This window comes from Cygnus olor, chromosome 2 (assembly GCF_009769625.2).
Source record: "Cygnus olor isolate bCygOlo1 chromosome 2, bCygOlo1.pri.v2, whole genome shotgun sequence".
NCBI classification, from domain to species: domain Eukaryota; kingdom Metazoa; phylum Chordata; class Aves; order Anseriformes; family Anatidae; genus Cygnus; species Cygnus olor.
This window is the reverse complement of record NC_049170.1, coordinates 142088044-142114941: the sequence shown is the minus strand read 5'-3', so window position 1 is coordinate 142114941 and position 26898 is coordinate 142088044. Positions and strand designations below refer to the sequence as shown.

The following is a 26898-nucleotide window of genomic DNA, read 5'->3' as shown; positions in this document are numbered from 1 at the left end:
AGGAAACAGATTTAATTACCACACACTGCGGGAAGGAAAAAGGAGGGAAAAAGGGGGAGAGAAGCGAGCGGGACGAGGTTTCCCAAAGCAGCTCAGGGGAAGGACGGGGCGGCGTTGCGGGGAGCGGGAGCGAGCGGCGGGGCCGGGAGCAGTCCGCGGGGGGGCTCGGGCAGGGCTGGGCGGGCGCTGGGGGCCCCCGGGGCTGCGGAGGGCGGGGGCGCGGCGTCGGGCGGCGCTAGGGCCGGGCGGCGGAGCGGCGGGGCGGCATGGCTGGGAGCACAGCACCACCTACGTCCCGCGCATCCCCGCCGAGCCCGCACGGCCCCGCTGCCCGCGCCGCCGCGGCCGCCCCCCGGCATAAAAGGGGCGGCCGGGGGGGGGACGCGCACCGGCGGCCCGGTTTGCCGCCGAGAGGAGAGGATAAAGAGAAGAAGGTGCGGTGTTTTGTGTTGTAGATTTTTAATTTTTTTAGTTTTTCATTTTTTTTTTTAATTTTTGGAGGGGGGACACAGCGCTTGCATGTGGTCCGGAGCTGTCGCCCCGTCGGGGCTCCTCCGGCGCGACGGGGCGAGCTGGCGGCGGGGCCGCCGGGGGAAGGTAGGGGAGTAGGGGAGGTAGGGGAGTAGGGGATAGGGGAGGCGGCTTCTCCCCGCCGTGCCCGAGACCTGGGCGAGTGTGGGCGGGGTGCGCCCCCGCGCCGGGATAAATAGCGCCTTGCCTCGCCTGACAGCCCGGCCCCGGGGCGCACCAGGGAGCCGGGAGGGAGCGAGGGGAAAAAAAAAAAAAAAAAAAAAAAGGAAAAAAAGTTGGGGGGCTCTCTGGGACTCCGCTCCCGCCCGGACCTGGCTTTTTATTTGCTATTTATTATTATTATTTTTTTATTTTTTCCCCCACGGGGAGAAACAGAGGAGGGGGAGGACGAGGGAAGCCCCGAGCCCAGCTTTTCCCCGCTCTCTCCCCGCAGCGCAGGGGCGATGCTGGAAGCCGCCGGGAGGTCGCAGCGTGTGGGAAGGGGGGCGAGAGGCGAGTGAGCCCCCGCCGGGCCCCGCGGCAGCCGCCGAGCTCCGGCGCCCCCTCCCCGGCCGCCCTCAGCCCCGCACCGGCCCCCGCCGCCCCTCGCCGCCGGAGCAAGGGAGGGAGGGAGGCTGCCCAGCCCAGCGGCCCAGGATGCAGTTTCGTCTCTTCTCCTTTGCCCTGCTCATCCTCAACTGCATGGATTACGGCCACTGCCAAGCCAGCCGCTGGAGACGCAGCAAGAGAGGTGAGCGGGGTCTCCCGCCGGAGGCACCCCGGGCAGGTGAGCCCGGCCCCCGGGGGGCGGTGAAACTGGGGCGGGGGACACCGTGCTGGGGACCCCGAGCCCCGGCGGGGACCGCCGCTGCCAGCGCCGTCGGGCTAGGTGCCCTTCCCGGGGGGGCAGCGAGCCCTCACCCCGAGCAGCGCCCCCAAGAAGCCGTAGAGGGTCTCCCGAGGGGGCTGCAGTGTCCCCGGTGCGCTCCGCGGACACCGGTCAGGACGGCCCCCCCCGGTCCCTCTTTGCGCACCCTGAGGGAACCCCGGGGGGCGCAGGGCTTAAGGGGGGGTCGTGGTCGCGCAGGGGGCTTGGGCTGAGGGGGAGCCCCGGGAGGGGTCCTGAGCCCCCGGGGTGCGGGTCCCGGCGGCTCGGGCGAGGTGCTGGAGCCGGGCTTGCCGGAGTTGAGCGGGCGCAGCGGTGAGATGTGCCAGTACAGCACCCATGTGGACAAAAAGGTTACTGCAGCTCTGCCCCAGCTGTCAGGGCTATCGGGGGCTCCCGTTTGATTTTTTTTTTTTTTTTTTGGGGAGGGTAGTGGTGGTTGACTTTCAGTGTAAAATGTCTTTATCATCTGCATGTTCCGAATTATTTTGTTGTCCCTTTTCCTGTGCTTTTCTGGGCCGTGTCTCCCCTCCGTTTCTAAAGTTAACTGGAAATCAGGTGGCTCCACTGCCAAGAAACTGGGATTTCTTGTCAAATTGTGCTAAAGCCTTCCTTGGAAGGGGAGGGAGCTGACATCTTCAATGTTAAGCTGGTACAAAACTTGCAAAAGGAAAATAGTTTGCACTTTCATGTGTAAGCTTCAGAGTGGGTACAAATGCAATTGCAAAGCAATTTGGTTTTGATGGGTTTTCAACAGATGGTTTCCAGAATTTAATTTTTGTGTGTGTGGCTAAAACGATAGCAGTCCTTTAAAGTGACCAGGCTATCTGTGCTAACAAAGGGGATACTGTGTCTTTAATTAAATGTGGAACTACTTAGAGTGCTGGCTAGACAGCGGAGGGTGATAGTGGTATTTCTGCTTTACAACAGAGCTTAAGGATTGCATTGTGGGAGTACTGAAATGAATAGACATCTAACTTGAGTTGTGTGAATTGTCCTCCTGCAAAAACTTAAGCTGGTTTTAATTGATCTCATGTTCACTGATTGATCTTAGACCAATTGTTGTGCTTGTTGAACAACTGGCTTTTCCAAAGGAGATTGATTTGGTTTTAGTTTAGTTATTGGATAAATAACATCGGTATTGACAGTTGACTTACTGGCACTGCTTTGTGCTGTCACCTTAGGGTTTTGGTTCGTGCTTTGAAGAATGCAGTCTTTTCCAGTTAATAAGCCTAAAGTAGTAAGCACAGCCAGTTTTAAGTACTGAAAGCAAAATCTAAGAATGTATTCAAAACTGTAATAGACATTTGCCATGACACATGCAGTCTGAAGTAATGCTTTCGTACAGGACTCAAAATTCCAATAATTTCACAATTTTTCCATATCCCATCTGCAAATAATCAGGCATTCACTGTGGGGTACTGGCAGTTAAAATTTCTCTGGCATTCTGTTTTGTCTGTTACATGATCTCAGATGCTCCATAATATCATTTTCTTAATGAAATAAAATTTTTGGCATAGATTGAGTCTCCTGTGCGGTAGAAATCGATTGCATTCAGTCTGGAATCATGGCAAATACCATGTGTAGCTGGCTTTTTTTTTATTTTTTGAAAAGTAGCTAAATTGCGTACCATAAACTTTAAGTATATATATGCCTGTGTTGGTGTGTGTGTGGAATACTCTAGTAAATAAGAATTTAGTAAATCTGAGTGGACGTTTCCAGACCTCTGTATACCCTTCTGCTTTCAACCCTTTCCCAAACCAAGGCATGCAACATTGCAGTAAAGGGGAACAAAAAAATCTGTGCTTAGAATGTGGATCCTACCTGGCATTGACTTTTGCTTTGTTAGTCAATGCCACGATCTTAAAAGTTACTCTTTAAATGCATCACGATCAACAGATTCTGCTAGCTCCACTGCTTGACTTAGTTACTTTTGCAGCTCATTTAAAATACTGCTTTGCCTCGTGCACTCAGACCAGAGCCCGTACTTCCCTCAAATCACTCTAGCAAGTTCTCCCTTTGGAAGTCTCCATCCTGAGAAGGTGATTATGGTTGCTTGCCTTTGTTTTAGAAGCTATTCTAAAATATACTTAAGGGTTTTATAGCATAAAGGTCAGTAGTCCGATTTCACAGCTAGCTTATTTAATATCAGAGCACCTCCTTTCCCTTTCTTGTTTAATTGTATAACTTGATTTCTCACTTCTTTTAGATACCTATTCACTTGCTCACTTCAATGAAAAATTTAATCTCTTCTTTGGATTTCTCTTTCTCTTTAGCAATCAGTATAAGATGAACAACTTCATATCTGAGCACTTCACTGAATATCATGTATGAGAGACCAAGCATGATTTTCCTCCTCTTTGAGAAGTGAGGAGAACAACTTTCCCAAGCTTGAGATCCAAATGGTAGTATGTAGAAATGAAGACTATCAGCCTTGTTTACCAGGAGGAGCAGTGGGTTTCTGCAAAAGCATCAACTGAAAAGAATATAGATTTCATTGTAAACAACCACCAAAAATTAGTTGCTAAAAGAATTCTCTGACAAATAAACAAACAAAAAGTCAATGTAATAGCAGTGCCAGCATTGACGCGAAGACTTTGTAGTACAGAGAGACTTTCTGGAGTTGATGAGACCACTGCTGGAATAGCAAGGAGATATGAAGGGGACACATTCACATGGGGATATTGGAATTTTCTTGCAGATCTTGGATATAAGTAAAGCTGTAAGTGTAGGAATTTTGTCTCTCTATTTAGTTCATAAGAGTTCATATTCAAGGAGTGTGATAAAGGTTACCATAAATACTCATCCTCTGGATGTTCTCACACTGTGTTGGATATACATGAAGAAAGGGAATACATCTGTGGCAATGTGTGAATGGTAAGTAACAATTGTGATGACAAAATATCCGCAGGCAGAAATAGGAAAGCCTGGGAAGGGAAGCTTCCTCAAGTGTCAGTGCCTCAATATAGCTCTTTCTAGAGTGCTCATAGGATTACGTGCATATGTGGAGGAACATAGTTGCTGGAATCAAAATTATGTGGATTAAATCTGTATCACCACAATGTAAGATGGATATCTTGACCACACAGCAGTAATTAATCTGTTACATGGATTTTCAACTAGAGGAAAGCTTATTTAGATATAGAGGATGTAGCTTTCCTAATAATATTATTTTATTACCTGAGAAGCAGGTAATCTTGGAGCCCTTCTCAGCTATGTGGGAAAGACTGAGGATTTGATTATCAGGAAAAAAGAACCTGTGCTGGAAATACTTGATTAAGGTAAATACTACATCTACTTTTACAAGAATTTTACTAACTCCAAAGAGCAATGTACTACCTTAAACAACAAAAAATCATACAATAAAGAACATCTTTTAATTGTCCAACAGTATCCAAACATCTTATCTGATCTAACCTCTTCTCTTTGAAGTTGAAATGTGCTACATTTGGAGGACATTGAATTTTTTGTCTGTAGGTCAAGGCTTAAAATCCTACTATGAAGCTGTACTTTGAACTGTTTTCCTCAGGTTGTACATTAAATACTCGTAACAATTGGTAAAAGACATGTTAACACTTTCTGGAGAGATTCCCCAGGTACCTGTGAGCATTAGTAAAGCTCTAGAGGGTGGTTTCTGTTCTTCAACCCCTTACTACTTAGGATAGTTAGTTATGAAACATTTATGTACACATCCTACTACTACGCCAGTAAGAATATGCTTACACTGAAACTGTTGAAAAGTCAAGCTGTAAAATTTTTGGCTATGTATGCTCTCTTGTCTGGTAAGTCTGAGGAAGCTTCTTGAACTTCAGCAAAAGCCAGAACTTCTGTGTGAATGAAGGAATAACGAACTAGCTAACGGTGCACCGTGCTGAAGTGGATTGTGCAGATTTGCAAAAGGGATGCTCAAAATGCCAAGAGTGGCATTCAGCTTGAAAGTGGGCACCTAAGTTCAGGTGCTTGATTCAATTGCTTGAAGTAGAATTCTAGTGCTGTCTGTGATATTTAAGATGCCCTTTTGGGCCTGGCAATTTTGACAGGTGATGTACGTGACCTTCTGGAGCAACAACTGGAGACCAGGCAGGATAGCCTTGGAGCAGGTCACATGCATCTAACACCCTGAGGTGTCTTGAGGATTTTTATGGTGGGTGCTGAAAATGGGGAGCACATAGCATAATACTGATGTATGTATGCTTTTCCTTTCCTGTATGCATCCCTTTGGCTTCCATTACAGGTCACTTGGAGTGAGGATACTGGGCTAGATGGGTGTCTGGTCAGACATAGTAAGTCTATGCTTTTATTCTTTTGTATTAAAACCTGTAGGAAGATTTTCAAAGTGCTCTTCAGTGTGATGAAGGACATATTTATCTGCTTGATAGACTTGGTTTAACTGTGTGGCTTCCAATTTTTGGGAGTATGTTTCCTAGGGCTTAACTGAAACCTGTTGCTAGAGCAGGTCAAAATGCATGACAAACACCAAAAGTGAGGGTGCTTAATAATTAGGGAAGCTAAGGTGATAAAAACAATAATACTGTTTCCCACTTAAATGTATCAGCTACAGTATACAGGGCTGTGTAATTAATATGATAAAGCATACTAGCATGGAGCTGTTTTATTTAAGTTGCTTTTATTGAATGATATGATGTTATTTTAAAAACAGAATGTGGAAGAGGTGTTCAGTATCAAAACTGATGGCATAAAGAAAGAATGGTCTTTAAATATTTTTTTTTGTTTTATTTTCTTTCTCTTCCTACTTCTGCTAAAAGTCTGAATATTCCATGGAGGTCTGCATTTCATTTCTGCTCATCTAGGTATTTTTCTTTTTCCAAAACCAAAAAAAAAACCAACAACAACAACAACAACAACAAAAAAAAACAAAAAAAAACCCTTAGCTATGTAAGTTGATTTGTTTTCATAGATTAGAGGGCACTGTCTAGTCAAACCTGCAGATCATCACAGGTTGCGTATTTTTCCCAGTGGACTGTACATCAAAGTCAGAAACTTATAGCTGAGTCATAACATCCCTTTCCAAAAATGCATCCTTGATTATAAACTGTGGGGGTGGAATTCACGTGACTACACATTATTATCTGCAACAGGAATGTCTGTGTTTTCTTTTAGAACTGATGGAGTGTTAGTCAGTGGGGCCTATGGAGCTTTTAGTACAATTTAGTTCACCCTGTGGTAGATGTCTGCCTTTGATCAGATAAAGCATACCTCAAATTCAATAAAATTTAAATAAGATGACCATTTTCCTCTATCTATAATTGAAGTGTAATTCAGATATGTATTGTTGGCCTCTGAGGGAAGCTGAAATCAACACCAAATGAGAAGAGATGCACCACATCCAACCTTCTGACCTTTGTTATTAAAATTACATGTTGGTGCAGCTCTGTTAAAATTAACAGATATAGTTCCTGAAGAATTTATTTTGTATTAGATATCTATTTGATTTTTAGATATATAATACTAAATTAAATCACTCTTCCTCACATATGCCCTCTCTTTTAACCTCAAAGATTTGTTCAAGCACAGTTGGAGAACCTTCTGGTATTTGTCTAGACTCCAAGTATTTGCTAATCCTTTTCTTAGTGAAAAGCATGACTTCATATATGTTGGCTATTGATAATGCATAAGTGTAACAGCTTGATCCTTTCATCACGGGCTGCTTTAGACACCAAAATTAGGTGCTGCCATGCTGTGTATACTCATTGTCTGTGTAGTGTTTGTTTAGCAGATGCAATGCTTTGGAAAGCATTACTTGGGTGCTGCAAAGTCGCTTTATGCATGCGCAGTGAATCTATTGCTTTCTGGGCAGTGGTGTTGCTTTTAAAGCCTGTTAAATGTCCTCCCAAAGAATTGTAGGTATAGTGTGTGGAAAAGGGGTTGTGAAGGGAATCCAACTATAATAAATTTGGATCCTGACCAATGCACCTTACTAAGTGAAGTGTCAAGTGGATCCTGCTTTTGAGCACCATCGGACAGATGTGGAGTTTGGGTTGTACAGCTACTGCTCCTGTCTACACAATAGCTTTGTCCAGGCAGCTCCATGCATTAAGGCCATTTTTTGACCAGGGTTTATTTTTTTTTTTACCTATTAAACTTCATATATCTGTGGGCAGTAAGATAACTTGTGGGCCTGAATTGAGGAAAAAAGTAATGCAGCTATGTTTCTCTGATTCAGCTGTCGCATGGTTTACCATGAGGTGAACAATCCTGTCCATTTTCACTAACACTTCTCCAAAACTCTGAGGAGAAGTGAAGTTGAAACAGATCAGGGTGGTGGCCTCTCCTGTGTGTGCTCCCCAAAAGGCAGATAACGGTGCAGCTGGGTGTCAAACACAGGAGAGGCAAGAGTGAGAGTCTGATAGACAGAGAATTTAATGCCACCTTTCCAATATAGCTTTTTCATGGAAATGGGGAAGGAGGAATTACAAGAAATTGGTGTTTGTATATCTTGTATGTCAAAAGTACTTAGTTGAAATGAAGGTTGATATTCTGAGCATGGGGTGGAGGCAACCACTGTAACTCATCATGTGAGGGAGTATCACAGTACTTCTTACTGTAGATTTTCTGACATCTTGTGCAACTAGAAGGATTTGGGAACCCGGTCGTCTTTAATTTTGGATTGCCCCATCTCAGCACCTTGATTTCAAAGATATGCACACCTCTGAGCTTCACCTATGAAACTGTGGTCCATGAAGCAGATGTTAGCATTTTATGTACATGTATACATCATCCTTATGTTAGTACTTAAATACTCTTGAAGACAATGCTAGAATGAATCTATGTGGCTTTGTGCTACTTTATTTTGGTGGAATTCCTTGTTGTTCAAATGACGAGTTGTCACTTCACATTTCATTTTGTGCCGTAGCATGGGAAAGATATTGGGGATTAAATTTCCTGGCATTTCGTCTTGAACTTGAGTGTACAAACTGTAAGGAGTGAAAGAATGTAAATAAAGGAATAAAATAGTAGCATGGGCAAAAAAGTGATTTTTCTTAAGATATCTTAAGTACCCTGATTATGTAATCTCTAAGAAAAGGGAGGTTTTTAAGATTCCACTTGTCAAGATGTGGTGAACAGTACAAAAATGTTCAGGATTTCTGCTTCACTATAACAGGAGAAGCTTGTGAAACATCTTTTGATAGCATGCAGTTTGGTATCCAGTAATTAAGCATGGCATCTATTAATTAATCAGTTATGTATTACTTTTTGAAATACTGATTTCAGTAGAGCCAAGTACTTGATGTATCTGTGAAACTTTGTCCTTTTATAAGCAAATGGAATTTAAGCTATCCAATCCTGTTGTTGTTGTTGTTTTGTTTTTCTGGGATGGTGTTTGTCTGGTAAGGAAAGTGTGATTAATTACAGCCAATATTTAGAACAGGCATGCAATTACGTAATTACATTTAAGAATAAACACTATTAATATAAACACTATTTGAAGAGGGCACCAGCAAATATCATATATGGTTAATATAGATTCACAGTGCTGTAAAAGTCTGTCTAGTAAAATTTTACTGTGTTTAAATAATAATTTTTTCTCTCTAGGGTTTTTAAAATGTAAACTTAAAAATAATCCAGAGTCTCACCATTACTAGTCTCAAATTTACCTTGCAGAAACTTTTATTTTTTTGGTGAAACATCAAGATTTTCTTCACCTTGAGGAAAAACAGACACAAACATAGATGTAGTGAGACAGAGTAAGAGACCTAAAAGATAAATAGTTTGGGGAATGTAAGCTTCTAGGTGTTGTCTAAAATGTATTTATTTTGTTTAAATCAGTGAGAGGTTGCTACTAACTCCCAAGTAGGCTGCAGCAATGAATACCTGTGCCTGTGTGTATACTGGGAAAAACTTGTACAGATATACACTGCAGAGAGACAACAGCTTTTGTGATAGAGAATTGCAGTGGTGCAACAAAGTATAAACTTGATCCAGATAATTTTTTTATTTTTTTTTCCTGAGTTGAAATGCTGGCTCAAATACGTTACAGACAAATATATACTCTGCACTAATGCATGGTCTCTTCAGCCGTATGGTTGCCACCTTTGAAATACCAAAAAAAAAACAAACCCAAACCCAAACCAGCCACATCAGACAAATGGCTGTTGTGCATGCACAGATTAATCTGCACATGTATAGTAGTGCTGACAACAGCCAGCGTGTCCGTTCTGAAATTTGCTGGGCAGGCTGGAAACCACTGAAACAGCAACTATGCTTAGCAAAGATAGGCATTACCGACCTGCTCATTTCTTTTTTCAATTGCTGCAAAATTTTTGATAGATATGTTTTTATTATAAACCTTCTGACTTTCCTGTTGAATCTACTGGCAATCATGTAGCTAACACTCTTTAGAATAGGAATTAAAGTTTAATCATCTTTCACATTATCTATAATGAGATAGCATTTAAGGATCCCAGCTACGGTGGGGCTGTGTAGTGCTAGCATTACTTAGACAACAGCCAAGAAAGAAACCCTGAACTGAAGTCACCAGAGCAGAATCTGGGCTGGATTTCCCCCCACTAGCAGAAATGTTCTTCGGCCTTTCATGACAGCTAGTTCAGATCTGGTCTATGTCTCATTTTACGCAGTACATGCTAATAAATGATGGGCATGGACGCAGTTTTGACTCTGCAAAAGTAACTGTAACTCAGCAGGAGCACTATAATGCCTCCAAGATGCCTTAGGTTGTGCTTACAACATGAGACAGCAGCTTCTTGTTTCAGTTTGTTTAAAGTTATTGCCTGTTATTGCAAAATAATTAAAAATGGCCTCTGTGTTGGGATGCTTCACTCTTGCAAGGAATGTAAAAGCAAATAATGTTTCACGGGGTGTTGGATTATTTATCTAGCCTCATGGAATTACATGTTCTAATACCTTCATCAGGAGCATTCTCGGGAGGTGTTTTCACCTCTAAATTTGGCCTTCCGTCTTCTCCAAAACAGTCTTTTCTCCCCTACTTTGCTGAACTGCCACTTGTGAGGAAAGTTAACGTGAGGAGGGATGGCACCTTTTGTAGTAAGGTGGTTGTGTGTCTGCGCTCTGGTCATCTGCTCCTGGGGCAACAGCTGATGGTGGGAGAGACCTTCATGTTAGATAGGCTCCTGGGCCATCCAAGTGTACATGGCCTAGATGCTTGTCTCTCTTGGTGGCTTTAAGATGTTCAGCAAGTACTGATTGCAAATGGACAGGTCATGTGGAGCATGCCTGGGCTGTATGCCTGGCGTGGTACAGCACGGGGAAGCCTGCCATGCTGGTATGTGGGTACGTGCCGGATCCCAGAGGCATTGCTTTCATTGTCAGTCTGTCCACGTGTAAAAATTTTGGTTAACACATATATGCATCAAAGACAGTGGTAACAAAATAAATTTCTGTTTTATGCAAATGCAAAGCAGTGTTTTGGTATGAAAAAATTAATGTTATGGCAGTATGGGAGTTAGTAATTTAAATGTACTTTTAATTTAAAGGTGCTTCTGAAGAGGTGTTTGGGTTCCAGCTGTGTTTCTCACAGCAGCAGTGCTGTCTGCAGGACTGCAGTAACTTCACTGATGCTGACATGACAGTGGTCACGGTTTCTTTTTTAAGCTAATAAAACCACAGATAACTACTCATCATAACTCTTTTATTCAGTCTCAGATATTGCTAGACTTCACTGTTGGCCTTCACATTTTTTTTGAGGAATTACATTTTAGGAAATATTTGCAACTGGAAAGTTGCAAAGTAAAATGAGAAAAATTACAAACACTTTTGTAGTGTTGAAAGTAGCCATTTTTTTTCTAAATGGTTACCTATAGTGTTTTCTATACTTATTCAAGTTTACTGTGTTCAGTTTGTTTTCTACAATAATTGTTATTCTGAAAAAAAAAAAAAAAACTATTAACTGCTTCAATGCAATTTTTGTGTTGTGAAACTGAGAAGAATCTTGCAAAAGCTTTACATAAACATAACCTGTAGGCTACATAAAATCTTTACATAAACATAACCTAGTGTTACATGGTGTGCATGTCTACTGCTGTAAAGATTTGTAGTACTAAAATATATACAATTCCAAAGGGTCTTTCACTACAGGAGAGACATGGACATAGTGGAGAGAGTTCAACACAGAGCCACAAAGATGATCACAGAACCACAGAATATCCTGAGTTGGAAGGAACCCACAAGGATCACCAAGTCCAACTCCTGGCTCCACACAGAAACACCCCAAAATCAGCCCACGTGTCCGAGAGCATTGTCCAAACACTTCTTGAACTTCAGTGGGCTCGCTGCTGTCACCATTGTGGGCTGTGGGGTCTTCTCCTTGGAGACCTTCAGAAGCTGCCTGGATGTGGTGCTGGGCTCCCTGCCCTGGGTGTCCCTGCTTGGGCACGGGTGGCACCGGGTGGCCTCCAGAGGGCCTGGCCAGCCTCAGCCGTCCTGGGATTCTGGGAAAGGTAGTTTGGTTTGGTAATGTCTTAGGTACCTAGCTTGTCCCTGTTTGGGGACAAGAAGGAGAGAAGAAACTTGTGGAGAAGAAACATGGAGAGCCTGTGCCCTTCAGGAATCCCTGCGATACATGCACTAAATCCTGTGCAGTAATAACCCTAAATTTGTTAAGAGTACCGAGCAACCTAGAGGAGCTTCCTCATATTCAGTGGTGACACAGGAGTTCCTAGTTCTGTCATTTCTTCCCTCAGCAAGACTCCTTGGCCAGCAGAAGTCTTTAAATAGCACCTGTTCTACCCCTTACTTCCCTTCTCTTACTTATGTTAAAAGAAGAAAAAAAAACAAACAACAACAACAAAAAAAACCTGCTATTGGTGCACAGGGGAAGTGAAATGTAGGAGGCAAAACCAAAAAGAAGATGAAAACCTTGCTTTATCTAGGTGATTTGGATCATTTAAAGCTACCAAGTAACATAAAAATCAGGTTTTCCATCACGTTAATTTTACATCATAGGAGTTCCTTGTTCCCCAATTTTTTTCTTTCCAGATGAATATTTTTCCAAATACCAGAGAGTGGCTTGTGAGTGAAACAATTAGGATACTAGAACTAACTGCTCTCACACATTTTCTTGTAAGTCTGTGGATAATGCCAAACTGACTCTGGTGTAGTGAACACTACTGAAGTGGTGCTTGCTCTGGTGAATATTGCACTCTTGTACAATAGTACTGTCAGATCCTACAGAAAGACTGAAAGTCAGGCATTTCTCTTATTTTAGAGCTGTAGTTCACTTTTCTAATGCTCTATCTGAGAACTCAAACTCTTTTTCATTCCTTTTTGTTCTTTCCATCAGACTCCTGGAAAAGTCTTGCTGTTTCCAACTTTTAGTTTTTGTAACATTAGCAGTGGCATAAATACATGTAGAGTTTTTCAGCTTTTGGAAAAGGGTTGAAATGTGACTCTATTAAACCCGAATCTGAAGACAGACTTCGTTTCGTATTGTTTTCTCTTAATAGCTTTCCAAGCAGCCGCTAAGTGAAACTACTGCATATTGAGCCTGGTGTAATATGAGGCTCATTGGGTAAAATAACATTAGTCTGTGCTACTTAAACACACTGTAGAAGGCTTAAGGAGGAGAGGAAGGAAAATATTTGAAGAGATCAACTGGGATGTGGTTGAATACAAGTAATGTCACCTGAGAAGGATTAGAATTTGCCAAAGCTTGACCTGAACGAAGACCTCCATTTAGGGCTTCTGTTCCTACCAGATGAGCTGCAGTAGTTTTTCCATGCATGGGTTTCTACCAGCAATCATATAGTGAAAAAGCCCAGTGATTTACTTGGCTTCTGTGTCTTAGTGGCAGAAAACTTAAAAAAAAAAAAAAAAAGAATCCCAGTTTAACATTCCTTCTCCTTATTAGTGGCAGCTGGCTTTTTCTAATTACTAAAGTCTTAACATTTTTCATCTGCATTCTGTTGCTTTTATCCTCATTGGGAGCTCACTGTAAGCACTCTAGCTGATAAACAGCTACATGTCATTCATATCCGTAGATGGAGAGAGCTGCAAAAAAAAAAAAAAAAGTGCATCGCACCTCAAAATCCAACAGAAGACTCAGTGGAGTGGTTTGTCGCAGGGGTATTTTTATCTATTATGATCTGTTTTTTTGGTAATGAGGGGTCAGCCAACTCAGTAGCCTCATACTCTTAATAACATGCCTGCTATGATGATCTCCTTGAAAACCACTTTTTATTCTGTTTTGTGATTTGGAGGTGCTTACAACACTTTCCCATGCACCTCTCTGAAGTGAGGGGTATCTCTTAGAGGTGTAATACCAAGTTCTGTGGTTACAAAGGCCTGAGTTCCTCTGTAAGGTAAAAGACAGGTAAAAGGACGACTGGGGATGCTTAGTGCCTCTGAAAAAGCAAATCACAATGAACAGGAAGAGGGCTAGAAGAAAACAAAATGATAGCTCCCACATCATGTGATGAGATGGATGTTCACCACCACAGGCCATTATAGACATTCCTGCCAAGTCTTAGAGATCTGGCCATTGCAGGGTAACATGGGAAATCCTTTTATATGGAAATCAAAACAATTTACACTTATAAAAATTATAGATCTTCACAGGAACTATTTTATCTTATGCTTTTAGGTTTAGAGTGGAGTAGTATGACAGGTCAGGAGTACTAGTAAGGATATGCATTTGCCTTTACCAACAAGAAGTTTCTTACACCTCTCACTGAACCATCAATTTCCATGTAAAATTTTAATTACAAAATTCCTCTTTTCATAGAAAAGCAAGATACATCAAATGGTATTTGATTCTAGATTTTTGTGAGGTTCAGCATAGTATGTGCCTTTCAGGACTTGATTTTTCTTAAAAAATACCTTAAGTCACAGTTAAGCCTAGCAGAAATGTAATGAGAAAAGGCACACGGTGAAATGCAGTGCTGTGGAGGAATAACGTGTCTCTCAAGAGGCTTGTATTGGAATGATTTAATGTCAGAACCATTTAGTATTATCCTTCTTTCTCATTTATGTCTCTCACTGCTAACTTCTGAAACTTTGGCTAAGCATTACCCGTTTTGTTCAGCCACAAACATCGTTGACTTGTTTTTCATCATTGCTTGTTACTGTGTTAATTAATTTCTTGATTTTTGTCATTCATGCTTAGTTTGTAACAGAAACAGTATCTGCTCTTTCCGTGTAGTAACCATGTAAAGATCTCCATGATATTCTGCTTTATGGAATAATTTCACTGTTTTGTTTATGTATGTTTAGCCAAGGAGAAATCTGATTAGCTGAATGTTTGATAGTATTCAAATACATCCTTGAGCTTTGCATTTTGTGTTTGATGTTCCATTTTATAGCTTTACTTAAATGCTCTGCAGGGATTGTGGTTTAGTGGTGAGAGCATGAAATTTGAATCCAAGGTGCCTGGTTCTCTTACCAACAGAGCTGGTCAGTATGTCTTAAACGTCAGATTCTTCTATCCCACCACCCCCATAATGGAATTTTTTTCATGCATGTCTGCAAAGAGTTTTTTTCTCCTCTCTCTCCCCTTTTTCCCCTATGTAAATAAATGTGGAGCATTCACAGCTTAAACAGGAACTGCAAGTCTTTGTTTCGTTTCTGTGCCTCAGTTGCTCTGTTGCATAGGGTAATGTTTTATCACACCACATTTTAAATTGTATCAGTGATTTTCATTGCTAAGAGGTCCTAGAGTGTTAATCTCTAGGCATGTATACAGTTATTATGAAGGATAATAAGCACATAAATGAGTTTCCTGCCTCCTCAGGTTCACTGACTGAGCAAACATCTGCGTGTAGAACATTGCATCCATGCCAATGATCTAAGAGATTTAGAAAGGGTTTGTTCTGGCTGATGTGAAGTCTTCTGCGTTCTCATGAAAAGATGTGTCCAGAAGTGTTTAAATGTGTTTTTATCCACATTTTACTAATTTTTCAGACGCAAAGGATGGAACTCTTCATATGCAAGTAGTTATTTGCAGTAGACTGACTTAATTGCAGTGTGAACAATTTATATATGCATAAAACTGGAATTATGTCTTATTTCATATCTAAATAAGATAATTATATTATTAAGATTTTGAAATGACAAAAGACTTGAGACATCTCAGACTTCAGCTATGAAGATATTATCAGAGGCCTGCATTTAGAGGTACTTAGCTGAACACCTTACTGATTTTTACTGTAACTTATCTGAAAATGGAAACAGTTTTAAAAACTTAAGGCATTCTCAAAATTAAGAAATGTGTATTTCTTAGATTAAGAATAGAAAATGTATATAGTGTATTTGTCTTTACCTCCTCAGAGCTGCCAGTGTCTTTCCTTTAATTATTGAGTCCCTTATTAGTCACATTAGAAACTTCATCTATGTAATGTGAACCAAGTAGCTTTCAGCTTTTTATAAACATCTTACTTGCCTGTTTTTAAGACTGTATTTGCATTCGCACAGAATTACCAAAAAAAAAAATGAGTAGCCCCTTGCCAAATAGTAATTTCAGTTTCTGCTTTAAATGTCCTAAATGTTAAGCATGCAGAGTACACGGGTAAACTTAATACATTTTTATTTTTCCTCTTTTTTAATGAGGAAATTCAGATTTGGATTAATTAAAAAAAAAAAAAAGCTTCTGTGCCCATAAAGTGACAATCTTCCTGGATGAGACCCATCTTGCTGCGATTTGAGTGGATATGAAATACAGAAGCTACTTTTTTTTTTTTTTTAATGCTACTTCTGCAAGATGAAGAGATAAAGCTATATGTATCTAAACAGCAAATGAGCTACATCTGTTCCGGTTCAAGATTTCAAAGTCTGGTCCATCATCTTTGTTTGATATCTCAAACTCTGATACCTTGGTTTGACAACAGGGAGAATGACAGAAGATTTGGAGGATGTTTTGAATGTGCTAAGTACAAGCAGGATGTAAAGCACAGTGCTGTTGGGATCGAATTAAAGTGACATCCTGCAGTAAACTGTGTATTTTTGTAGTGTGGAAATAGTGAGAGTTTGAGATGTCTTCTTCCACACATCTTTCTAAAACTTGGATACGTTCATATATGGTAATGTATATATATTTCCAGAATTATAACTTTCAAATCTGGGGTTTCTCCACTGTGATTAATGACACCTATTCTGCTCTCTTACCTTCTTCCTTTTTAAATATATGGCTTTTCTACTCCTCCTCTCAGCATCTTTGGCATAATTTTTATCATTTATTCTTCTTTCATGAACCATCGCGCAGTTGTTCATGGAAAAGCTTCCAAAGAACATATTGTATAAAAAACACTAAAAGCAGAAAATAAAGAATATAGAATACTAAGGATCAGACCTTCCAAGTTATAAACATCAGAACAAAATAGCAGAATATAGGTAGGAACAGAACTAGATAATATAGTTGAATTTACTTCTTTTAGGAGATGTGCAGAGTCTGCATGATGGTTAAAACATGGCCCTTGGACTTTAAAGCAGGGTAGTTTCATTTGTTTAAACTGGTCTGTAGGTTCTTCAAGGCAAAGATATAGGAAGAATTCTGACCCTGCTAAAGCTGTGGCACATCCTCCGTTGACCTTGGTGGAATGAGAATATCACCACTGGTTCACTTGTGATGTGACTGTTGGTTAAGATATGTCTGTGAACAAACTTTACTTAGGCAGTGATTTGCATGGTTTCTACTATGACTGTTCCTTTGCTTGTTTGCACAGTACTTTCCATATCTTGTGTAGATTATGATGAGTCTTTAGGTATCTCAGAAGTAGCTGAGGTGAACTAGAAGACAAGTTGTTTTCAGTACTGAGCCAAACTCGTTCCTAATGCTCAATGAAAATAAGAGAATAGGATTTCCTTCAGGTTTTTGAATTTTATTTACTCAGCATAGTTTTAGCATGTAAAATATTATGGGCATGAATGAGATTTAGTAAAACTCTCTTTTGTTAGCATTGTTTCAGATTTGGCAATAAACAAGTTGTGCCGTGTCCAGCCTCTCAGTAGATAGCTGCTTCTTATTTTATTAGAACAATTTGGCTCCTGACGTGAACTTTAGGCCCATTAATCCTGTCATATAGTGAATAGGATTGGAAAAATACAGGATGTAAATATGTTCTTCATTATGCATTTTAATACCAACCAGATATATAGAGCGCATTCTAGAACATGGTAGTCAGAGTGTACTAAGCAACTAGCAAATTGTTGACAAGGCTCATCTGCTATTGGTTTATTTTGGGGTTAGGAGCAAAAAGCATTAAGAAATCTCAACCGTTTCACATTATGTCTTGATGCCTATCACATCTTGCTGGACATAGCTTAAATAGATAGGGCCAGTGGCTTTATTGCCTTCAGCTAAATATTCATTGAATCCAGAATTGAGGTAACGTAAAGAATGTGAAGAGTTCTCCAGTAAGTCTTACAAAAGAAAAAGATTCCTCAGTAATGAGAATAGCTACGTTTGACAGAGGCAATAATTAATATACATATAAATTCCACTCAAAGAAACAGTAAATCCAAGCTCCTCTATTTTACTGTGATCTTCTAATTTTGGACTAGTTATTCTTCTCAAGTTTAACGTGAGAGTTTCTCACTTCATTTAAGAAGTAGGAGAGAATAAATTCCTATTGATCCAATAGCATCCGATACATGAGTCTTAGAGTCATGATCATAATTGTCTCAACAGCCTTACATTAAGTCAATTAGTAAGTGTTATTCAGTTGGAAAATGGACTGCAGCAACCTCTACAATGAACTGGTTATACAAATGTGCTACAAGAAACGTGGTCTTTAAAATATCACTTGGCTTTTTAATTTAGATTTGAAAAAAAATGGGTTAACAACCTGAGATGTTGGTACCTTACATATACCATTTTAATTGTGTGTTTGAGATCAATTAATATCGATTGACATGAAGTCCCACGTAAAGTGTTTTCAATTCATGCTTCCTCCAAACATTGGTTGGGTTCCAAACTGGAAAGTATACTCTAGCTAATGGCCTGTATACTTTAATCTGTAGCTCATCTGTGAGAAGCATGCATGTGGAAAGGAAGCTTGAAGGCCTTTGAACACAGTTTTCATTTTTCCATGCAATGTTTTCCTCTTGGATTGGCACTAACACTGTCAAGGTGCTAGACTTCTGCTTTAAATTGGTGAAGGGCAAAATATTGATCAAGGGCCTTTATTATAGGTGACATTTCAAAAGTTGTACTGCAGAGTTTCATTCTGTTTATACTGAAAGCTCTCTTTTTTAATAAAGCTTCCCTTTCTGTCATACGGAGTTTGTCCTTAAGATCTTTCAGTATGTTGGCTTCCAGGATAGAGATGGTATTTTGGTAAGATGATAAATGATCCAGTGGATTTGGTGGAGGAAAATAGGGATGTTTCCCAGTGTGTGTGTGGGGAGGCTAGGCAGAGAAATAGTGGTGCGGGGGGTAACGACACACTAAAACGAAACTTTTTCATAGGAAGCGATCAACTTTCATTGAAAGCAATATTAGGTGAAAGGAAAAATAATTGCCAAATGAGACATCAGTGTAGAAGCTTACAAGCAGTCACAAAAAACAACATCTAATTAATTGATAAGCGATTTTGGGGTGCAGCTTTTATTAGTGTGTTATGATCTCTTTGGAATGAGACTCCATGGAAATACACTAACAGTCTGTGCACAGATTCAGAAAACATTCCCGTATTTGAAGTGGTTTAGCAAAATTCATTTATCCATTAAATCAAGAATTGTGTTTAGGCTGTAGGACCTGATGGCCTACATAATGTGCACCGGGCTCTTAGCAGTCATATGTAAACTGTCTAATCACTCTCAGCTGTGTTATAACAAATAATTGGAAACTTAATATCTACCAGCAGTGGTACCTGTATCTGTAACAGTAGTAGACATTCCTCTTACTGCTTCTTAAAAAAAAAAAAAAAAAAAAAAAAAAAAAAAAAAAAAAAAAAAGAGAAATCCCTCAGAAAAAAATGTTTAGGTTTCTTTACATTTCTTCTTGCTGCTACTGTTAAAAACTCCTTACAGCTAGGCAGCCTCTTATCCATATTACATTGTTTTCTTTGAACAAAAGCCAGGCCTTTTTTGGAAAGTACTTTGCCATTCAAACTACTGTCAGTAGAGAGAGATATGTGGAGACAAAGATAATTTTGACAGGTCACTAATGTAGCAAAGGATGCTCCAGCAGCACTCCTGGATATACAGTTGCAATGAACCTTTCATTTTGAATCCCAAGGTGTTGTACACTGGGCAACTCTATGTCTTGTCCACTGTGCTGTTTTTCATATGGGTTAAAAGACCAGTAAATTCCTCTGCAATAACATTTGATATTACTCTGTGCTCACTACGTGTAGGTCTAAATGTGTGCGTGGGTTGCAAAAGCAATGAAAAAAATTGCACCCCATGTTCTGTAGAAAGATTGTTTCTGTTTTTGTAGTGTTATTTGATATACTGGAATTTTCCAGATATTGAATTGTGGAACCCAAGTCTGCTGAAATGTATTACAAGGCCTGGGAGAGTAGTCTGAAGGTAGTATTATGGTGGGCAGATAACATAGTTGTTCATTTCTTTTAAAAACATAAAGGACGCATTTATGTGAAAAATTGTGAATAGTTGAAGCAAAGTTGTAACGAGATCTCTTGAAAACTATCACTGTATAAACCTTCATTCTAATTCTAATATGAAACTTGCATCTGTAATGAGAAATCCTTCTTTTTTTCCTCAACAGACGCGTCTGAGCAGATGTAACAATTTTGGTGTTCTATAGTTAGCCCAGTAATTAGCTGGTGATTGCTCAGCAAAGAATCCAACAAATCAAGAATACAAAGAATACAGTGACTCATCTAAGAACATTTGCTGTGTGGTATAGTTCAATTGTTAATTCTTGGTTATATGATTACTGCATGACATATTCAAGGTTCTATAACTACAGAAAGGAGATAAAATGTAAGAGCTGTTTTTTAAAGGAAGGTCTTTTCTTGGTTACATGGCAAGATGATCGTCCTCTTTCCCATTCAGAATAAAGCCAGCAAGGCCAAACATAGGAAAGGAAAAAGCTACAGTAGTGCTGGTGATGGTATCTGATGGGTTAAACTGGGAACCTTACGTTCACCTAAGTCTGGCTTCAGCTTTGTTTGCAATATTTAACATGTGCTGATAAGTATTGACTGCCCACATCTTCCAGCGTATGGTCATCTGCTCTAGGTCTCCTCCTCAGCTGAGCCCAAGGCAGTGACGGGCTCAGTGAGACACAGGTCTGCTCAGATTGTTGTGTATTTGCATCTTCAGGGCCTTGTAAAACTTCACAGGCTGAAGGTGGGTGTATGAGGAGAACTGTTTTAAATGTCCTCTCCTGTCTTCCCTCCCATTGTCAGTGTATCCATTTCTAGTGGCCAGCATATCTGTGAGATACCACATTTGCTAACTATCAGATTCCCATAGGACTCATGGCAAAACCTCATAGTTCTTAGTGCGTGATATTATTATGTTAAATTGAATGTGGTGGTCTAAAGGAACTGAAAATTTGAAGTTTTCATTAAGACAAGGCAGCTAGTTCCTTTACTTCCATTTATGTCTTTGAAAATCTTTCTCCTTAGCTACTTGAGAAACTTACTAAACCCAATGGTTCTTTCATTTTAGCTGAATTTGCAAGCAATAGAGTTCTGAGTAAAAATAAACAAACCTTCCTGTCTTGCTTTCTTCTAGTTAGTTTCTGCTGTGAAATTTTTGACTCAGAATCCATCCATTCATAAGTACATGTGCAGGTGCAATGCAGATATACTTTTTTGGATCACTCTTAAGCTTTACTTCCTTTCTGTTTGTTACTTGGATAGGATGCTTTGCAAGAAGATAGCCACTTGAACCTTGAGCACGCACCCTGGCCCTTGCCTCTTGGGTTCTTCTATCATAGCCCTGATCTTGAAGTAGGGCACCTGCAAGGAATTTTGTAGGTTCATACTGAATTCAGTAACCACATATAAGGCCAAGGCCTAACTGCTTTAATCAGGAAGTCCAAAATAATATAGTAAAGAAAGGAATGTGGGAAAAGACGATGAGAGAATAAGTGTGCAAAACATGGCACTGAGAGGAAGTAGCAGCAAAAGCAGTTTTTACTATGAAAGAGGGATCAGTTGAGTTGATTAATTTCATATGTCACTAAGATTCTTTTTAAAAATATTTGTTTATAAAATTAAATGTAAATTCCTTAGTTGGGAATACTGTGGTTGAGTATGGTTATGCATGTGTGACAGAAGATAGCAATGTATACGTAGAAAAAACAAAAAACAACAACAAAAACAAAACAAAACAAAAATGAAAGACTGTTCAAAATGTCAGAAGATTTATAGGAGAGGCACCTCTTCAATGACTTGTAACAGCAGCTAACTTGTGTGTCCCTGACTTAGTGTCAAAGTTATTTGGTTCTCATCATGTTAATCTTTTGTTTGTTACAGTTAGCTGAAATACAGTTCTTGACGTTGTTCAAGTGTTAGGTGCTGATGACAAAGTCTCTGCATCTTACAAATTGCATGCGATGTGTAGAACTCTTATTAATTGGTGGTGGAAGTTACGATCCATATTTTAAATAAGTAGCATAATACAGCCATTCAGAATTACACCACAAAAAAGAGAGGGTTTTAATGGACTCCATATGTCTGCTTTTAGAACTGGTTGAGTAAAACTTTGCTATACCACATAATGGTAAACCATCAGTGCTATAATGTCTTTGGGGTCTCTTAAGAACCTTCTTTATAGACACTCTTCTGACAAAGATTAATTCATTAATGGATTCAAGCCAACAGTATTATACTGTTACATTAAGCAGGCATCAGTGTTGGTTGCATTGTCCCTTTAAATTCCTAAAAACTGAAATGTAATAACCCTGCTCTTAAGGAAAAACTCATTTTAAACAAGTAGTTTTTCAGTACATCACTTGCATTTTAAAACAGTTGTTTCAATGCATGTCTTAGTTTATCCTTTTTCAGAATAAAGACTAGGAAGGGTCTTTAGGAAGAATATATAGGAAGCTATGGATATTGGATGTAGTCTTCCTGCATCAGTGACTTATTCATTTATTTTATATGGAAAAGTTAAGAACTAGTTTTCTAGTTCTTAAAAGTTGTTTTGTGGCTGAGCATTTAAAAACACAGCAGCTCTATCAACCACTTTTAAGAAACTAATGCTTGGCTACTAATGGGTAGCTAACATAGGGTCACATTATGTAAGCGCCTGATTGCCTGTTCCCCAGATCCAAATAATGTTTACACCTGGGAGTATTTCAGAACCCACCGGACTTGGGCTACAAAGGCAGGGCCACACTTACATCGCTACCCAGCCTAGCCACTTCTGTTGGGTGATACTTCATCTCACTGGCTTCTGTATCGCTCTTCTTGTGGGGAGCACGTTAAAAGACCTACAGCAACCCCTCCTTTGCTTTCCCCCGTTAGGCATGGGCTGGTGAGGAACATTGGTGCCCACACTGGGGAAGTGGTGCTGGGCTTCCCTTGGCAGAGCGAGCTGTGCCGGCAGTGTGGCGCTGCGGCACCTACGGCACTGGCTGCAGGAACCATCACCAGACCCTGAGCCTGGACTTCTGGGCCCTTGCATCAGTGTACTGCTAACAAGACAAGCATGTCTTGGTAGAAGAGAAGGGCCATGACTTTATTAAAAGGGTATAGACAGGAATCTAATCTTTCAGCTTTTCATTGTGTGTCTTAAAATGACTTTTACAAGCACTATTCTGAAACGAATGTGTGTGCATGTAAATGTGAGAACATACTGCTGAAGTTCTTGCTAAATTCTATCTATCTTGCTAAGTTAAGAAGTCCAAACTTTACAAAAAAATGTATGTAGAAATGGACCTTTCCAAGACTTTTTAGTAAAACTAAGGAATTTAAATTTCATTTGGTATTTTTTTTCATATTGAATTAACTTAAGATGAACTGCTTAGATTTGCTTAAAAAAGTAGACTGACTTTGAAAGGAGCTGTTTTGCTACTCGCAGGTCACCCTCTTCAAGCTGTATCTAGAGCAGTTAGTCCTGTACATAGGAACAGACCCATGTTCGGGTGCATCTCCCACTTTTGTACTCCACGAGGATGTTCACACTTCATCTTGTGACTGTTGCCTGTGGTGAAGTGCGGTGGCTTGGCCTTGGCTGGCTGCCAGATGCCCACTCAGCCACTGCTTAATCAATTTATCCTTTTCAGAACTGTTTTGTTATTTTTTCATAAGAAATACAGAAAGAGCGACCATTGTCTGCTCTTTTATCGCAGGAGTCCAAGGACTGGGTATTTAGAATCCCATTCTCCCACATCCAAAGCGTTGGCAGTGCTTGTTTTTGGGGTCTCTGCTCTTGGGCATTAGCACTTTTTGAATGGCAACTGGAACTAATTAATCTACCAGGGCTAGTCCATCCACGCATTTCAACAGAAAAACAGTGCTGCTGGAAGGAAGAGAATGATATAGCTGTCAGTCAGAGAAGGGAGGGCTCTCATCTCATGGCAGTTTATTTTTTAAGTTCTCATTTCTGTTTTCTTAAAAGGCTGATAATTAATTAACTTAGTCAGCTCACATTTGAAAAAGAGGTAGTTACTGTAGAAACAAACATCCGTTCGTTATTTCAGATGTTGGGATTTAATACATGCTGCCAGTTACCTTCTGCACATATGTAATACATTCTAGCTTTTTATAAGGCTGTTGGTTACAAATAGCTTTGAAATAACTACCATGCCTTCCAGCTATAAAATCCCATAATAATTATTCATTATATCACCATCATTTTTATTATACTAAAAGTGATTCCCCTACAACTCCTCCCACAGCAGAATGATATCGTAGAAGAGATTTCATTTGCCCTCATTAATTCAGGATTGTTCAACACTGTAGTACAGCTATATCATCTTTGTTTTAAGATAAACTGGATGGAGTGAGACAGCCACTCCATGAAACTTCAGTAATTAGATTCATGTTTAAGTAATGTGTGGGCAAAAAAAGCCCTTCAGCTTCCTAGCTTAATTCTTTTTATTATCTGCATGTAATCTGAGTAGGTTCTAACTAGAAGTTCTCTAAGAATTAGGCTAGCTGGCTTTATAGCTATAATTTAGGCATAGTTATACATACCTCTGACAATTCACCACTTCCTGTTACATATTCAGAACATAAAAGACAAGGATGTTGAGACGGTAATTTGTTTCTGAAAATGAATTCTGATTCTTTCTCTTTTAACCCTTCTTTTGCCATTTTTTATTTTTTTATTTTTTTTAAATTCTGGAGTTTAGGGCCATTTTATGTATTTATTTTCTTCCATTTTTTAAATACTACTAGAAAAAGGCTGATTTTAACTTAATTTTAATGTGTAAGTTGCTCTAAAATCCCACTGCTTAAACATGTTTTAGGCTTTAAAATGCAGTCATTTAAGCTGCTTTAGTTCCAGAGTATCTGATTTAGACACTTGTGCATTTGCTTCTTAAATAAAGTGAAAGCATATTGTGTCATACAAGATACTTTTTTTTTCCCCCTCTTTTTCATTATCTGATCCTTATGCATTTGAACTTGGGCTTCTGTGACAAAGACACAGTTGTTTGTCTGCTGATTGAATTTAACAAGAAGCTGGTGTTCTCAGTGCCTCATTTCCTATAGCATAACCATACAGTAATGCTAAATGCACATATGTACAAAAAAGCATTAAACCCCAGAAAATCCCCTTAAATCTCAAAGCTGGAAATTCAGCCACTGAAAGGTAATTGTATTGAAATTTAAGCCAAAAGTAATTTTCTTATGTGGTTAAGGAGTTTTAAATGTAATAAACTGTGATAAAAGGAATCTTTAGAGGCAACTTAAAAGTGATGGTAAGAATTCATATGCATTGAATGATCACAGTTCGCAGCTTGAATGTACCAAAAAAAATTTAAAAAGTTCAAACCTCTTGTAAATAATAGGCAAGATAGCCCTCATTTTTCTGCAGATTCTTAATTAATTCTCTTAGATATTTATGTGAATTATTTTTTGGAGCTGCTGTCTACAAAACAAGTACTGCTCGAAAGCATCTGTCTGCCTACCCTACAAAGCATACTCCCCTTGCATCACGTAAGTTGTTACAGCAGCTAGAGTACAAAAATGTCATAGAGTAAAAGTTTAGGGTAGGACTCACCTTACACAGTTCTAGCCATCTGAAGGTTAGATTCAGTCTGACCTAGCCATTAATCAGTGAAATGAAATGTGAATGTCAGTGAAATCTCAGCTGGGAAGTTCAGCCCACTTAGCTTCAGGCCCTTCTGCAGTCAGTGGAAAAAGATGAGCATCTTCAGAGGGGAATTTATCGTATCCTAAGGGGCTGACCTGAGTGAGTCCATAAGTTTTCTAGCTGACAAAGTTAGATGAGGTTAATTCCATCCCTAACTTGCTGGACATTGTAACTCATTACAGGTGTATACTCAGTTCTAACTTAAAAAGAATCCAGGATATCTGCAGTAGAAATTAAAATTCATAACAAAGGTAATTTAGTAAATCAGGACATTTTTTTTAAGTAGTTGATGAAAATATTTTAAGCTGAAAATTCGTAAAATGAAATATCTTCATCAAGACTCAGAATCTCACCAGGTGGACTCAAGTCTGGGAAGTTCAGGTAGAGGGTGGAGATCAAAGTTTAAGTGGATTTTTTTTGAAATAGCATTCCATTATGGAATGATGACAGGAGGAGTTATGGTTGAAAAATGTTTTAAAGATGAAATTTAAAGGGCTTATAGGTATCTTACATTGTACAACCTGCATAGGTCCTTTCTCATTCTTTATTCCTATATTTTCAAAACTAACTTCACAAAAGTAGATTGGAGCCAATATATCATGCAAATCTTTGTGTGCATAAAGCTAACACAGTTCCTATTCCTGTTCTCACAATTGTAAATGAGTAGCACTTTTTTGATCAAAATACTTGCAAATTAAGAAATCTGCTTATCTCCAGTTCTGTTAGTGCAGCTTAAAAGTTGAAGCCTTTTCAGCAACAGTGCTAGTGAAGACTTACTGAGGTAGGCTGAATTTCAAGATTGCCTTGAAAGCACGTTAGGATGTTCTGTTAAGCTCCTGAATCTTTGTATGTTCACTTGCACAGCAATATTAACTTATCCGTAGTAACCTATATACTCAAATATATTACTCTTTTCTCCTGTGTTTCCTATTTGGTTTTGCATAGTTACCATCCTGGGTTTTGGGGTGTGTATGTGTGTGGATTTTTGGCATTAGTGCTTGACTGGTTTCTGGCTTCTGTTTAATTCCTAAATATTTTTTCTTTGCATTGTAGTTACTGATTTCTGTCTCTGACACTTATTTGTGGTGATGTGTTTGTTTTACAGTTTCCACACTGTGCTATAATTTGTTCTTTGTATTGTCACAAATGTTCATTTGCTGAGTTGGAGAGGAAAGGCAAAAAATACAAAAAAGGAAAAAGTGTGTATATGTTTTTTCCAACATTAGTAGTCAACACAAAATACACTGTGGAAAACTGTTGTTTCAACAGACTCTCAAAGCTGAGACCTGGGTAAAGTTTATAGTTTCAATGGGACTCAAGGGACCATGCAT

General features: G+C 39.6%; 1 protein-coding gene across 4 annotated transcripts in view; it reads left to right on the top strand.

Moving 5' to 3' along the window:
* The first annotated feature begins 283 nt into the window (after nucleotides 1–283).
* The window catches only part of RSPO2 (R-spondin 2), a 110317-nt gene continuing 83702 nt past the window's right edge, over nucleotides 284–26898 (top strand). For all 4 annotated transcript variants that reach the window (XM_040546741.1, XM_040546740.1, XM_040546743.1 and 1 more), the window contains exons 1-2: nucleotides 284–434; nucleotides 965–1261. In XM_040546741.1, the coding sequence (XP_040402675.1) occupies nucleotides 1168–1261 (94 nt within the window). In that variant the 5' untranslated portion in view covers nucleotides 284–434; nucleotides 965–1167. The remainder of the gene's footprint in view (nucleotides 435–964; nucleotides 1262–26898) is intronic.